Genomic DNA, 17500 nt, shown 5'->3' on the forward strand with positions numbered 1-17500 from the left:
ACCATCATTGGGTGATGAGAAAATCGTACTAAATTGTACGAATTAGATCGTACGAATTCATACGAATTAGCCACTAAATCAAAAAGTTACGAATTGTCGTGAGATTGTGTTGGCACTTCAGAAAAACCAACACAGAGTTTCTAATACAAGCATCTAATTGGTGTTGTTCCCTCAATGAGCTATATGCACGGGGACTTTTAATTTGCAATAAGCCAGCTCAGGCGCTTTCTGCCATTATAAACTCACCATGTTTAAGATCTGATTGCCTTTAAAAAAAATGCAATGTTCTTCACTGCCTGATTGATATGAGATATAAAAGTGGGTCTCAGACCAGACAAGAAGCGTAAAAACAAACAAACAAACAAAAAAACAATGAAGAAGAAAAACAGACCTTAAACGTCTACTAGCAAACAGCTGAGCAAAACCACATCAACCAGCAGGTTCAGTCAGGACATGTTTCTTTGGCTTAATAAAGTAACAGCATCTTTGTGAAGACTCACCAGGTACGGGATGCAGGGCACCATCTTGAGGGAGAGGGATGTATTCCCTCATAGGGCGTAATTCTCCTCTTGGAGGTCAGGTAGTCCAGCTTCTCAAACGTGGCCTTATCCTTCCGACTGATCAACTGCAGATACACAGAAACATAAAGTATTTAACGTTTAAGTGAAGTTTCATAAACTAATTTCGAGAGGAGCGTGTGATATGATTGAGCACGTCTGGCCACTCATCTGTAATCAGTAATAATCCAATCAGAGTGATCCTAGTTTACTATAAATGGATCATTTTCTTCCTACTGCTCTATCTTCGTTTGGAAGAATCCCCCCTTCCCCCCATCTCCTCCTTTTCCTCCCTTTTCTAAAGGGGGAGCTCTCTAGACCTACCTGATCTCGGATCTCCTGATATGCTTATCGACCGGGCGGGAGCCCTGGGCTCAAATATCTCAGAGCTCAGGGTTCTCTCCCGGGACAGCATGCCAAACCTGCTTTAAACGGCAAGCATATCTAAGTGGGACCTCTTGAAAGTTTATTTATTTAAAGTAACGTTTGCTAGTAATTTAAAGTGACGTTTGCTTCAAAGTAAATCCTACATCAGATTATTTTATTGCTGGGCAATTAATTAATTGATTTTTAATTTAATCAAAAATAAAAGTTTGTATTGACGTAATTTAAGTGTTTGTACTGTGTATATTTGTGCATATATACACAATACACATGTGCATGCATATATTTGAGAATGTTAACTTGTTTAGACATAAAATATATGTGTATATAATACAAATTGGGCAGCGCGGTGGCGCAGAGGGTAGCACTGTCACCTCACAGCAAGAAGGTTGCTGGTTCGAGCCTGGTCAGTTAGCATTTCTGTGTGGAGTGTGCATGCTCCTCTGTGTGCTCCGGTTTCCCCCACAAGGCCAAAGATATGCGAATTTAGTTAGCTAAATCCATGGTGTATGAGTGTGTATGAATGTTTCCCGGTTATGTGTTGCAGCTGGAAGGGCATATGCAGGATAAGTTGGCGGTTCATTCCACTGTGGCTGAAAAGAAAATGAATGATACAAATTACATGTAAATTTAAATATTTTACAAAACTGAACAAAATAAGTTACAAAACTGTTTTGTTTCTATGTATGTGTATGTCAATACACAACAATACAAAACAAACTTTTATTTGGATGCGATAACTCTTTTCCCAGCACAAATTATTTTTATATTTTTTATTTATTTGTTTATTTTAACTAGTTTAAGCTTTAAACATTTTGGTACACTATTTCTGCACCATCATCTCATGGGGAGGGTTTAACAATGGTCTACTCTGATTGGCTAGTGAGATTTTGATGGACAGGTCATTGTCCTGAATGTAAAAAGTGGGGTGCATAATACAAGACTGACTGCTTTGTGTACAGAAATGCTGGTAACACTTTAATTTAGGTCACAATTCCTTCTATTAACTATTGCCTTATTACCTGCCTATTATTAAAACTGTTCAATAGTAGTCATAATGTATGATCTTATTCTGCATGACCCAAAGCCTAAACCCAACTTCTACCTTACTAACTATTAATAAACAGCTAATTAATAGTTTATTAAGATAGTAGTGTTAGTTAAGGGTTTGTTAATATCGTAAATTGTGGTCTAACCTAAAGTGAAATGCTTGATGTGTTATTTGTGTCACGGTTGCAGGTTTGTGCGCATTCCGGAGTATCTGTTTTGTCACATGGGTTTGTGTTGTTTGTTTGTCCATGTGTATTTGTTTGGTCACGTGTTATGACGGCACTCAGCTGTTTGATTTGATCACCAGCTGAGGTTCATTATTGAGCCTATATCTGGGCTACGCTTCTATGTCTCCTTGTCAGTTCGTTGTGTTTGCTTATGTGAGTCTGTATGTGCTCAGGACTAAGAGGAGTGACTGCTGGACTTCGTTTCGCCCTTCTGTTCCTGCCCCAGTATCCCAGTGTCCTCACCCTCCATTTGTAGCCCTGTTGGCTTTATTAATTTTCACTTGCATATTGGATCCTTCTCTGTACCTTTATTTATACGTGACAATTTGCATATATTTATGTCAATAATAATAATAATATAACAAAGATTACATTGCATTGTGTGTATGTGTGTATGTATGTGCATGCATGCGACTTTTATTGACATCAAGTGTCCCCACAAGTACAGCAATACCAGTAAAAAAAACTACCAACCAAAAAAATGGACTTTTATTGAGTCGTGAGTTCGAAAACTGAGAAAGATTAGCAAGCAGATTTGCAAATTCTCCTTGGATCTTTAACTTGTAATGTAAAATTTTAGTCCTGAATTTTCAAATTCTCAGGCATTTAATAGTTCACTGTTTGACCAGCTACAACACAGGTCAATCAAACAAAAGATGCAATGATTCATTCATTCTCCTTCACCTTAGTCCCTTATTTATCAGGTGTCGCCACGACGGATTAAACCGCCAACTTATCCAGCATATGTTTTACACAGTGGATGCCTTTCCAGCCACAACCCAGTACTGGAAAACACCCATACACTCTCACACACATACACTACGGCCAATTTAGTTTACCCAATTCACCTATAGCGCATGTGTTTGGACTGTTGGGGAAAACGGAGGAAGCCCACGCCAACACAGGGAGAACATGCAAACTCCACACAGAAATGCCAAGTGGTACAGCCGGGACTTAAACCAGCAACCTTCTTGCTGTGAGGTGACAGTGCTAACCACTGAGCCACCATGCAACCCCTGCAATGATTTATGTCCTTGCAAAACACATCTACCTGAGCACATCAAAATGAGAGAGCCACAAATTAAGAAAAGAGCAGCGTTTTAAAAATGGAATGAGGGTCAATTTCACCCAAACATCAATTAAAATGCATTTTAAGTCACAGTGAGTGAATAAGCACAGCTGCTGGTTCCTGTGAGCATCTTCTCAACACCCACTGCAAATGCAAACAAATAGCTTTTAGCAGCCTGTCCCATGTGGATGAATAACCTGCGGAAACCTTCAGATTCTCAGTATCTGATGCCGCTTTTAGACTTCACAGCTGTTAGCAGTCATGCCCGCAGTCTGACCTGTGCTACACACACTCGAAACACACATGCTCGATCGATTCCTGAAGCCCTTAAGAACTGTAAATGTACATAAACTTGTATATCTTAATCATTTGTAAGGTAAATCTGAGTTGAATCTGCACTGAAGATACAATTCAATTCATGATATACAGTTGAAGTCAGAAGAAATAGCTCTCCTGTAACATTTGAATTCTTTCATATTTTATACCCCAAGTTCTGTTCAACGAAGATCGTTTTTTATATTCGACACATTTCTAAACATAGTGGGCCCTATCATACACCCGGCGCAATGTGGTGCAATTGTTGTTTGCTAGTTTCAGCTCGGCGCAAGAGTCGTTTTGCACTGCGCTGTTTAAATAGCAAATGCATTTGCGCTCATATGTGCGCCCATAGGCGTTCTAGTCTAAAAAAGGAGGCGTGTTGAGGCGCATTGCTGGCGCGTTACTATTTTGAGAAACTTAAATAGACGGTTCAATAGAATGTTCTTGTTTCAGTTTGAACTTTATAAAGCAGTCTCCTGGTTTGTTTTCCTATGTATTGATCATTGCCCTGTTCCTCGTTTTGATTCATTGTCGCCTTGCCTGACCTCTCGCCTGTATACTGACCACGTCTTTTGGATTTCCCTTGTATTACTGTTTTGCTCCTGTTTCTGACCTCGATTATTAAACTGCATTTGGATCCGCAAGTCTGTTCTCAGCGTCTGCTTCGTTACAACAGCATTTATGTAGTTAATTTTCAACCATAAAAACTATATTTGTTATAGCCTTGGTTTATGAATCATACATTAAGATAAACAATGAAACTGATAAACAATAAGCAAATGTATATCGCAAAAAATGTCAAAATAATTTAGAACAAACAGTCAAAACAAACATTGCATGTTGCTTTAACATATTTTAATACGTTAATCGGGGTTCAACTAATTATTTTGAGTTATACAAAGTTCGATTGACATAAGTTGAGATGACTAGAAAAGTGAATTTGATCCAACTAAAAAAAATAAAGGCAGCTACATTTTATTTTACTGCGTATATTTACTAATATTAACAAAGCTAGTAGATGCATTAATGGCTCGTTTCCACTGACTGGTATGGTACGGTACGGTTCGGTACGGGTCACCTTTATCAGGCTTGCATTTCCAAGGGTACCCTTTTGGTGGGCGTGGTGTATGACAGAAAGTTTCAATCGACGTCATTCTCGCTCGAGGAAATGTCTACAATAAAGCTGTACGGGTCGCTCACATATCATATGAGAAGCACTTCTCACAAAACAGATGCTTTACACACATAAATACTTGTGTAGAAATGTTTATTACTAACTTTTCAATGAACATGAGTTGATTATAACTGCAGATCAATGACAGTGCGAAACAGCCTACTGTAACGTCTGTAATTATATTAAATAACTAAATAAATGAACATATATACACACATACAGCCCCTTACAGTCTCCGATATGTTACCAACTACAGAAGAACTACATATAGCAGACATTTCGTCCATATTTAGGTTCAAAACAACACAAAATATACCCTACAGTCAGTGAAAACCTCTTATCTGTGTCTGTAACCTTCAGCAGCACATGTAACCTCTGTTAGACAGTAATTCTGTCATTCCCGGTTCATATTAGTCCAAAATGTGAAGATAATAAGTTAGTTATACATGGCAGTTTGTTCATATTTGCTGAAAAATAATGTGCTCCTTTTTTCCGGCTTCTCTTTTGTTTCTTCACGCTTCACTCTCGCGTTTGTCAGTGTCTGACAGGATCGGGTTTATAAAGCACGTCAATAATCAAGCGCAGGTTATTATCATCAGCTCAAGAAGTTTGTTATTTCAGATATAATGTTAGACGCGCGCGAGCGCAAGGAAGAAAGCGAAACCGCTCATGCTTCAGACTGGCTCGTAAAAAACTACGGGGCACAGGGTAAATCTGCTCTTCTTCTTGGCTTTGTGGCTGTTTATGAAAATGACGACAAGGTTTGTTTGAGCCCAGATCGACCATGGCTCATTATTATATGTAATTCCGCTATAGTCTCTTGCTGTCTGTGTATTTCAAACATGGCGGGTTTTTTGTTTTCATTCTGGCTTGTTGCGTAAGCGAATGACGTATCTCTGTAAACCAATAGAGTTCAGCTGCGCATGTGGCTCCGTCTTTTGTTACCCATTCTCGTGTTTGGTACCCTTTCGAAAGGTTGCCGAAAAAGTGGTACGGTTCGGTACGCTTTTTGACAGTGGAAACGGCCATAAAAGCATACCAAACCGAACCGTACCGTACCACTCAGTGGAAACGGGCCATAATATACAACATTGTGCAATGTTAATGTAAGCTAACGCATTTACTAATATTTACAGTCCGTATTGCAAATAGTTACCAAACGATCTCCAAAAGAATGAAGCTTTGAATTGAGATCTTTGACATTAGCTCATGTTTACAATTGAGGCTTTATTGTTACTGATGACAAACGAAAGTACTTTTCTCCACTTCTACAACATCTGAAGCATCAGAAAAGAAAATAATAATAATAAAAAAACAAATCCAGTGATTGTGAAAGACCTTAATATCTGAAACATTGTGGCCAGCTTCTCCCGAAAGGGTTTTTAATAGTTTACGCTGTACCTTTGCCCACCCAACTCGCTTTCAAAACACAACCAACAACTCAAAAGCCGAAGCGGGCATCTGGTGAAAACCCACTGGCTTCAGCATACATGAGGCTCATTAATAACACCTCGGCTGGTCACGCCATGAGCTCATGGAAGCTGCGATCTCACTGCTTTACGGGCCTCTGGGGGACAATGCTAAAAGCCTGGACATTTGCAGTGGTAAATACCTCATGATGGGAAGAAATAGACACATCTGAAATTCCACTGACTACTGCAGAAAACGGAGCTAAACACAGAGAACTTGAGGACCAAACATAACTATGACAAGGAACATCAAAGCGCTCTCAAATATAACAGCCATTAGGAGATTAACCATTAGAACCTAAACCATTAGGAGATTGATTTTACAGTATAATACTGTTCAAAGTAGTTAAGGTTTGCTTAAAAATACAGTAAACTGTAAGCATTTCTCTTGTATCAAAACTCTGTGTTTTTGTTTTTTTCCTCCCTCCTTGTTTACTTGGGTTTGTATACTTTATATACACTCACTGGCCACTTTATTAGGTACACCTTACTAGTACCGTGTTGGACCCCCTTTTGCCTTCAGAACTGCTTTAATCCCTCGTGTCATAGATTCAACAAGGTACTGGAAGTATTCCTCAGAGATTTTGCTCCATATTGACATGATAGCATCACACAGTTGCTGCAGGTTTGTCGGCTGCACATTCATGATGTGAATCTTCCGTTCAACCACATCCTATTGGATTGAGATCTGATAACTGTGTAGGCCATTTGAGTACAGTGAACTCATTGTCATGTTCAAGAATCCAGCCTGAGATGATTTGCGCTTTATGATATGGTGTGTTATCCTGCAGGAAGTAGCCATCAGAAGATGAGTAGACTGTGGTCAAAAAGGGATGGACAGGGTCAACAACCAAACTCAGGTAGGCTGTGGTGTTGATACGATGCCCCACACCATTACACCACCACCACTACGTTTACATGGACATCAGTAACGGGATTATTTGTCTTAATCTGATTAAGACAATAATATGATTAAGGTGTTTACATGAGTTACTTTTTGTAAGTTCCTTCCATGATCCCGTTTTACATGTTATAGCAAATAATTCGATTAACGTCAGTGTTATTCACGATTTCTCCAGAGCTTCATGTAATTTCGGGCATTCATTTTTTTATTATTTGACTTTAACTGCAGTTTCACTTTCATTCAGGAACATTTCATTCATGCCCCCGTTCGGATCATTTTATTGACTCGGACCTTTGAGTCTCGTTCATCGAGATTCATTTCGTTCAATTTGCCAAAACAACATTAAAATGTTACGAGATGCTTCACATCTACAGTACAACTAGCTCAAATGCTGATCACACTACTACATACAAGTCATAACTAGAATATTACTGTGCAATGCAGTGCTACTAAGAAAGAGAAAATAATCCTTCATTGTTTACCTGGTGTTTTATCTATGATTAGCTCTGCTCACCTCTTCTGGCATGTCTTCAAATTTGAGTCGTTCGTTCACCTGACACTGACAGTCCCATATAAGCTTAACTAATAAAAAACAAATAGATAAAACTGGCTTTCAGTGTATAACCTTATATAATTTCCCCTCCAGTCTCTTTTTTATTTAATAAATTTAATTTATGCGTTTAAACATAGAAAAAAGAAACAAGTGGAAACCTGGCATAATTAATGCATCTTAGGACAACAGACATGATGTTAATATTTTAAGCATTAGCTGTGACCAGTGATAATGCAAATCAGCACGTTTATCGTGTCACATATCAGCTGCTGAAATATATCTGTGGTTTTTGTGAGTATGGCCGAGTGTTAGACGGTCAGCATGGTTTCCGCTACATTCATTCTTTCATGGCGGGGCGCCACGCAAGATTAATCCCGCCACGGCTACATTACAGCTTCTCATTCAAAACATTCAATTTTTTTAATAGCGCGTGATAATCGCACCAAAACGTATTAAAAGGTAAGTGAATTATAACAGCGCAAACTTTTCTGTAACCGTAGTAGTGCTGTGCGTCATTTGTTTAACTCTTTAAGGTTACGTGCTGACTGACTGACTGACTGTGACAGGTGCGTGAGGCCAGCAAACACAACGTATAGCCGTTTTACTTTACTTCAGGACGCATTAATACCAGAGGCATTCATAAATATTCCTAGCAAATCTAATCAATGCTGGAGACATACTCGTTACATAAACGCACTAAATCACACGTTTATTTGAGAGCGCACAAGAAGATCTGCGCGCTCTTAAAGCGGCTTATATTTGAGGGGGAGGCAAGAAGTTTTGTGCACGAGCAGAAAAAATTGGCGCGCAAGCAAAGAGATCCGCATGCTGTAGGCTATTACATAAATGCGATCTCGACTTCTAATACTGCGCTCACAACATTTGTCATTGAAATAACGCCACAGGTAGATGGTAGATCTGTGTAAAAAAGGCCTGCTGCCACAGCTGGATAATATCCTAGAGGAAACACTGCACAGTCATATTTTCACAGAGTATATGCTGTCAAATCTCCAGCTTTTTGTTTCTTGTTGTACATATTGAAGGGCTAGCTTAAATTGCTATGAAAATGCTGCAAATAATAGGTGTAATAATTATTATTCTGTCCCAACCAATTGTATTGTGAAATAGCGTACGAACAGCAGAGTCTGGGTAACTTACAGTAAGTGACTTTACTTTTCTTTTTTTGTAAAACTACAACAAAGAGGGGAAAAGTAGCCAGTGTACATATTCACATTTACTTTAACAAGTTCAAATGAACCAGCAGTACAATTTTACTAATGTAGATAGTTTTTATGCAAATCTTAATAAGCGTATGAGGAAAGTCTATTAAATATAAACGATTTTTTTATGTCAACGATTTTTTTTTCACGTCGCCTCATATTTCAGTTTGTCATCAAATCTTCTGAGCAATCAAATGCTCTCTAGTGTCTGACATGCCACCCCCACCCTTTTTCTGATTTGCTTTTCATTTGATGAAAATTTCACTCTCACTGGCAGAGCTGTGATGAAAACAAAATGCTATTGGCTGATTTAAAAAAGGGGAGGAGCTACAATATGTCCATCCTCCTCTTTATGTTTCAGGTGAGATTATGTCAAACATAAAAAAAAAAATCACTTCACAAAGGACTTCACAGGACCCTCAGGACACACACACACACACACGTTTTTTATGAAAAGTGGGTACATTACACAGGTTTCCATTAATTTTATACTGTCCAAACCATATATTGTGTTGCCCTCACCCCACCCTACCTCTAAACCCAACCATCACAGGAGACAGTGTACAGCTTTACTCTCTGATTAAACTCATCCAGTGGGATTAATAAGCATTTTGAGAAATGAGGACGTCACCAGTGTCCTCATATTTCATCTCGTTTTTGTAATACCTGCGTCATACCCATGTCATTATACAGATTTGTGTCCCGATATGTCACAAAAACACATACACTAATACACAAGTACACACACACACACACACAGTACACACACACAGTACAGTACAGTATAAGCCGAAGAAGTGCGGTGCGATTGATGGAAAAGCTGGATTCACAGGAGTGAATGTCCTTCAGCTGATGTTCAGACAGCCTGTTAACGCTTCCCTCAACACTGACACAAGCCTTTCCTACACGCAAACACACAAATATCCTGCAGGAACATTTTTATAGCAGGATTTCAGACTCAGCTACTGTAGCTGGACGGCAGACAGCAAAGCTAAAGCGAGCTCAGGGACTAAACTGTGAAACACTACCAAACCCCTTCTGAAAACTGAGAAAATCACTATTAATTATTTGAATGATCTACAATATTTGCATACACAGATTTATAGATATAGTTTAGCACAGACTGTAGATGACTATAGACCCATTTCTTGATTTATTAATATTTAATTTAAGTCTGGGCAGCGCAGTGACGAGGGTTCGAGCCTCAGCTTGGTTAATAGGCATTTCTGTGTGGAGTTTGCATGTTCTGCCCGTGTTGGCGTGGGTTTCCTCCGGGTGCTCCGGTTTCCCCCACAGTCCAAACACATGTGCTATAGGGGAATTAGGTAAGCTAAATTGTCCTTAGTGTATGTGTGTGAATGGGTGTGTATGGGTGTTTCCCAGTGATGGGTTGCGGCTGGAAGGGTATTCGCTACATAAAACGTGCTGGATAAGTTGGCGGTTCATTCTGCTGTGGCCATCCCTGATGAATAAAGGGACTAAACCGAAAAGAAAATGAATGAATGAATTTCTATTATGGGTGTCAATGGCTGTTGTTGTTTTTCATCTTTGTTCAGAATATCATGTTTTGAGTTAGACAGAAGAAAGAAACTCTGTAAAGTTTAGAAATTCTTGAGTTTGAGTGAATAAGGATGATTTTTTTTTGGGGGGGGGGGGGTGAACTGTCCCTTTAAGAAGTAAATTTTAGAGATGTTTGTGCCTATTTTATATGGAATAAAATCGCTGTCATAAATATTTCGTGTGTAAATAAAATTCACGCATCCGTAATTAGAAAATCGTAAAGGAAAATGGAGCGTACTCGTAATTTTACGAGGGTACAAATCCAAAATCTGCGATTAGAACAGACACAGATACGACATTTTCTTTGTCTGTTTGTATATGACTGATACATTTACGATGGGTGTACTTTACAAACACGAATTACAGTTTCACCACGGACACGAAGTCCTGATTACGAGTACGAATCAAACAGCGCGAGATCACTGTCAAAATTACGTCACTGCTGTCACAGGCATTAATAAACAAGCGAGAGTCATCGATCAAAACGGCACGCCTGCTGAGCACTCGAGCTCCACATACACAGTCTCAGGTAAGATGTTTTTTATTCCCTCTTTGAGAAATGTCCATCACGAGCTGTAATAAAAGTTGAGACTTAATGAGGTCCATTTTCGCTGTGTTTCCTGGACATTTTACAGAATCAAAATTAAGAACGGGCCTGTCATGATTACCAGCGATCCCCAACCACCAGAGGTCGCTGGTAAGCACTCACCTTCACAATAACCTATGGACTACAAATCCGCCACTCATGGACTACATTTTCATACATGCACTCCGTTCCACAAACACACATGCTTCCTCATTTTCACTGATTACACTTGCACCAGCTGAGGATTGTCAAAGACTGATTACACACACTATTTAAACAGCACACACACTCACTTCCTTTGCCGAGTCTTGTTATCTGTAAAGTGACATTACAACGCGTTTCCCCTAGTCTTGTTTTCCTGTGTTTTGACCCTAGTCTTGTTTATCTAGTTCTCCCTGTCTGCTGCCTGCCTTCTGACCTCTCGCCTGTATTTGACTACGATTCTGGACTGCCTTTATACATCTGTTTGCACCTGTGTTGACCATTGCCTCCCTGAGTTTGAATAAACCTGCACGTGGATCCTAAACCTCAGTTGTCTCTGTCACTCCCCGTGTTACAGGGCCGAGGATAGTGAGCATAATGCAAGTTAACATTACAGGCAGTGAGGGCAGAGTTTCTCAGTGAATCACTGAACGGTGTTTAACTATAACATGACATCTGTTGATTAAGAAAAGAATTTTATTTTAATATAATGCTGTAAGTAATAATAAAACTAATAATTATTTCAGATTTTTACTATTAATCACGCAGTATATTTAGTTTGTCCACCATGTTTTAGGCAACTTAAATTTAATAAAAACGATGATGACGATTATTAATTACTATTTTAAGCATTGGGTGACATGGTGGCTCTGTTTGCACTGTCGCCTCACAGCATGAAGGTCGCTGGTTCAAGTCCAGCCTGGCATTTCTGTGTGGAGTTTGCATGTTCCCCCCGTGTTGGCGTGGGTTTCCTCTGGATGCTCCGGTTTCCCCCACAGTCCAAACACAGGTGAGTTGATTAAGCTAAATCGTCCATAGTGTATGTGTGTGAACGCAAGAGTGTATGGGTGTTTCCAAGTGTTGGGTTGCAGCTGGAAGGGCATCCGCTGCATAAAACTCCTGCTGGAGTTTAAGAGAGAGAAGCCGAAAAGAGATTAAGAGATTAAGCCGAAAAGAAAATGAATGAATGAAAATAATGAAATAAAAGATTTCTTTCTGAACGTTATTATTATTATTACACTATCTATTCAGTCTGTACACCATGTTTTAAGCAACTCTAAGTCATTAATAACGATGATTATTATTATTATTATTAATATTTTTTCAAGCATTCAAAATGATAAAATTAATAAAAACAAACATTTATTTCTGAATTTTGCTATTAATTATGCAGTATATCTAGTTTTCACACTATGTTTTAAAACAAATTTAATAATAATGATGGTTATTATTATTAATAATTTTTTCAAGCATTCAAAATTATTAAATAAAAGTAATAAAAACAAACATTTATTTCAGAACTTTACTATTCATTTCACAGTATATTCAATTTGTATGCTTTGCTTTTTAATAAATCAAATTTAATAACATTGATGATTATTATTACTAATTAGTTCAAGCATTCAAACTGTCAAAATTAGAACAAAACAAATTAATTAAATTAAGATTAATAAACTAAAACAATAAAATAAAGTGAATTTCACTATAAATTTAACAGTATATTCAGCTTACATCATGTTTTTGGTCATTCTGGAAACTGAAGTGTGACCCAAGCGACTGTAATATGGAGAACGGGATATAAAAGTGTGACACTCAGCATCTTGGTGTTATAGTTGGCAGCGGGATCAAAAATATAGGAACTATGTGTGTGTGGCGGGTGGTTCAGGTTTGTGGTGAGCAGATGTCACTGAGCTGGAAAATCTGATGATGAATGTGCAGGAGTTGAGGAAGGGCTGCATTATGAGCTGCTCTGTGGAGATGAGGATGATGGAAATAAGATGAAGTGATCCAGATCTACAGTATAGGAAACACGCCCATGAACGAACACGCACACACACACACACACACACACACACACACACACCTTAATTGTTTTTACAATTATTAAGAAAAAAAAACATGTATTAGTACTGTCTGCTATTTCACACGTACATTTTAATATTTAACATTTAACTCTATTCACAGTTCATGTTAATGGTCACATATCTTTAAAGAGTACATAAAATATAATAATATGTGACAATACTTCATTTCGCAGTTAATTTATTCTTGTTATTATTATTATTATTATTATTATTATTATTATTATGATTGAAAATTCAAAGCAAGATTATGATTATTTTCCATATATTGCGATCTGAACTGTAATGTTCAGACGTTAACATCCAAACTGTCAATTTGAATGTTTTTATTTTATTTTGTTTTATTTTTCAAAGCACAAAACAAAAAAAAAAACAAACAAACCACAAAACAAGACAAAAACTCAAACAAAAATAAAAACAAAATAAAATAAAACAAAAAACTAAACAAAAAACACGAAACAAAACAAAAAACATAAAATAAAACTAAACTTAAAACACAAAACAACAAAAAAACACTAAACAAACCATGAAACAAGACAAAAATGCACACAAAAAATAAAAAACTAAATAAATAAAACAAAAACTAAACAAAAAAACACGATACAAAAACATACACAAAAAATAAAAAACAAATTAAAGAGCACATAGCTTACCTCTTTTTTAAGATTTAATATTAATATTATGGTTCTTCTGAGTGTGCCAGTTTAGGTTCAGTTTAAAACACAATTCAGATTTGTTTATTATAATGTGTTAAAAAGTGTCATGTTGGGGGCGTGTCCACAGTTCGCTGATTTAGGGGTGTGTTGCTTCACATGTAAACTAGTTTCGGCTTCCCGCCAACGTAACAAGGGGGCGGGGCCATGAGCTCACCCGCTCTGTGTTTGCAACAGAGGCAGACTGAGAGGAGCAGGAGTGAGAGGATCCGCATTTAGTCGTACATGTACGACTCGAACACAGACCAAGCAGAGAGTACAAAATCATTTGTGTCTTTGTACAGTTTTACAGCCAACTGTGTGCTAGTTTCAAGTGCCGAGCTTGTACACAGAAACTAATAACCACGCACACTGAATTAACTTTGACTGAGGCACGGGATGCGCCGCTCAAAGCCGCGACACGGCACACCAGACACTCCCTGTAGCGCGGCAGAGACATGAAGTGTCCCGTCCCGAATTGTCGTGCCATGCATTTTTGAATTCTAAACATAGGTTTCTATCAGGGTACACACAACGGCGCTTCAAGTCTGCAGCGGTCCGCGGCGCCTAGCCGTCGACTTGAAGCGCCATTGAGTGTACCCTGATAGAAACCTATGTTTAGAATTCTAAAACGCATGGCACAGTGTCAGGTACAGTAGCGCCTAGTTAAGATCACAGGGAGCTTCTGGGATCACGAGAAATGCAAACGGCTGAAGTATAAGGTAGACTCAATGAGAAGTACACATGTTTGCAAACCAACCTAAAGATACAACCAATAATTTCGATTAGAGCGATAATGTGGAGAATATTGCTCTTGTGTTGAGCCCAGTGAGCCTTGCATCTAAAAATAGAGCTAGCGTGTTCCTTTAGTGATATCGCTTCGACTCGCGCTGAAAATGGCGGACGTGAATCAACAAACTGAGGATATGATGACGCGCCTGTCAATCAATATTGGTGGGCAGAGGGACCGCTCTCCTACGTAAAGTTGCAGTCGATTTGAAAACCGCTCCAATTGGTCCAATTGGAAAGAAAAGCACTGGGTGTGTTTATATCACCCCAATATGACGGTCTATACACCATACATGCACATATGTCTGTCCAAACAGCTTGAAAAGTAGATTTTTTACCATAGGTGCCCTTTAAAACAAAACAAAAAACACAAATACAAAACTAAACTAAACAAAAAACACAAAACAAAAAATAAAACAGCAAAACTAAAACTAAAAAAAAAAAAAAAAAACACAAAACAAAAAACTAATTAAAACAAAACAAAAAACACAACAAAAAACAACAACAAAAAAAACTAAAAACACAAAACAAAAAAAATCACACAAAAAATAAAACTAAATAAAAAATAAAATATAATCAAAACAAAAAACACATACAAAACACAAATACAAAACAATAAAACTAAACTAAAAACACAAAACAAACCATGAAACAAGACAAAAACGCACACAAAACATAACTAAATAAAAAAAACTAAACAAAAAACACAAAACAAAAACATACACAAAAATAAAAACAAAATAAAACAAAAAACAAAACAATACAAAACAAAACACAAAGCAAAATGAAACAAAATCACACAAATAAACTAAATATAACAAAACAAAAACAAAGTGTAAATGATGTCACGTTTTACTTAGCTGAAACACCGTTACAAATGTCAGTAAGAGTAAAGCTAGCACACACTCTATTCATTAAACTGGCAGCACATGTAGAGATGATCTAAGCCCTGCCTGATAACCCTTCATTTTTCTTCTGCAATAATATCACTGAGCTGAAATATAACTGGAACATTTCAAGACAGGCTTCGTGAGACTTACCCACATTCACTGATTGAGTCCAAACATCAGGACATTAAATGCAATTAAAAACGACTTTTAAAAAATGTACACGCGTTTGTATTTAACAGTCTAGAACAAACGCTTCATGCCATTACGTGCTCGATCCCACAGCAATCATTAAATTTAATGTAGGGAAGATCTGACATGAGCAATCCTGGCCTTTACTCTGGTGAAATCTGCCAGATGGATTAACAGTGATGTCTGATGATTTCTGCAATCTACCAGTGACAGTCTGTCAATTAAAACTCTAAAGCGACTGACTTGACATATAAAAGCATTTATAAGCTTAGCTTCTGCTTGGAAACCAGGCTGTACTACAGTGAATTCAGATGCTGTTCACACCATGAGTGTTTATTTGTATTCACGACAGCTGTGATCTGAATAAGAAATGACAGTAAATGTAATTTACAGCAGCATTCCTGAACCTTTTTTTCCACTGTGGACCGGTCATAGCTTGACAGTTTTACCATGGAAAGGTTGGTGTGGGGTGGTTCGTAGTTTGCTAGGCGACCATCAACCATTTTCTCAGAGGATAACAAGCTGACAAAACATTGCTGCAACTCTGATACAAGTTTTATTTATGGAGAAAATTACAAAGCACTGCAGTGTTTGGGTGTTCTGTGTTTGTCTGAGATAATTAGATAATTAGTTTTCTTCTTAAGAAAACTCAAGAAAACAAAAGTACCGACCCAGCTCTTACAAAATTTCTACAGGAGCACGATAGAGAGCATACTCTGTCACTGCATCACAGTGTGGTACACAAGCTGCACTGCGGAAAACCGGAGAGCTCTATCCCGGACTGTTAAGACTGCACAGAGGATCATAGGAATTAAACTCCCAAACCTCGATACAGTCTACGCTAGCTGCCTACAGAGGAGAGCTAGCAACATCATTAAGGACCCTACTCATCCAGGACACAAACTTTTTGCACTACTCCCATCAGGGAAAAGATATAAGGCAATTAAGACCCGCACAAACAGGCTAAAGAGCAGCTTCTTCCCCAGAGCTGTAGCCTGTGCCACCCCTCCTCTTTGAACACATTAACAGTCACCCCCCCCCCCCCCCCCTCCCCACCTTCCTGATGTTCTGCTGCCAATGCACAAAGACACTTTATGGATATTTATGTTTGCACTCATTTGCCATAATGTAAATACTGTGACTTATTACATTTAGTATATTTTATCTTGCATCTTATATTTAGTATTATGTCTATTGTCTGTTTTCTCTCTTTTTATATTGCTGCTGGTCTCTGTGAGTTACCAAACAAATTTCGTTGTACAACTACAATGACAATAAAAGTTCTTTACTTCTTAGTCTATCGAAATGTGTATATTCCATACAAGCTGAAGCTGATCGGTCAGTTCTTGTCATGTGACTCACGGTGCGCTTCTGCCATTCATTCAACTGGGAGCGTCTGGAAGGAAATAACGAACTTGCGCGAACTCTAGAAATGATGTGATATGTGGACGTCCCCTAAAAGGCCGCCATCGTTTGTGATCTCCAGCAGTTGATCTTCTTGCACAGATATGCTGGATTGACCTGATTTGTTGACAAAAATGGCTTGTGGATCTGTTCCTTAGCAGTTCGTAAGGCGTTCACAGGGGCTTTTCCCATTAGCAAAGAAACTTTCCAAAGACGTCTGTTTCTTATTCATTTTGCTGCTTGTGGGTTACATTTTGGCACTCAAGTGACCGAGATATAAGTGAAAGAATACGCTCATTTTTCAAAATAAAACATATTTCAAAATTAAAGATCGATCAGGCTGAGATAATCAATAAAATGAAAATAATTAATGATTTCTTGTGCGGCCCGGTACCAATTGAT

General features: G+C 38.1%; 1 protein-coding gene across 1 annotated transcript in view; it reads right to left on the reverse strand.

The window, feature by feature from the left end:
- Positions 1–496: 496 nt before the first annotated feature.
- LOC130229902 (ras-specific guanine nucleotide-releasing factor RalGPS1-like) overlaps positions 497–17500 on the reverse strand; it is a 155664-nt gene continuing 138660 nt past the window's right edge. Inside the window, exon 8 of the mRNA XM_056458922.1 lies at positions 497–625. Coding sequence (XP_056314897.1) covers positions 497–625 — 129 coding nt within the window. The remainder of the gene's footprint in view (positions 626–17500) is intronic.

The sequence above is a fragment of the Danio aesculapii genome, chromosome 5, assembly GCF_903798145.1.
Source record: "Danio aesculapii chromosome 5, fDanAes4.1, whole genome shotgun sequence".
NCBI classification, from domain to species: Eukaryota; Metazoa; Chordata; class Actinopteri; order Cypriniformes; family Danionidae; genus Danio; species Danio aesculapii.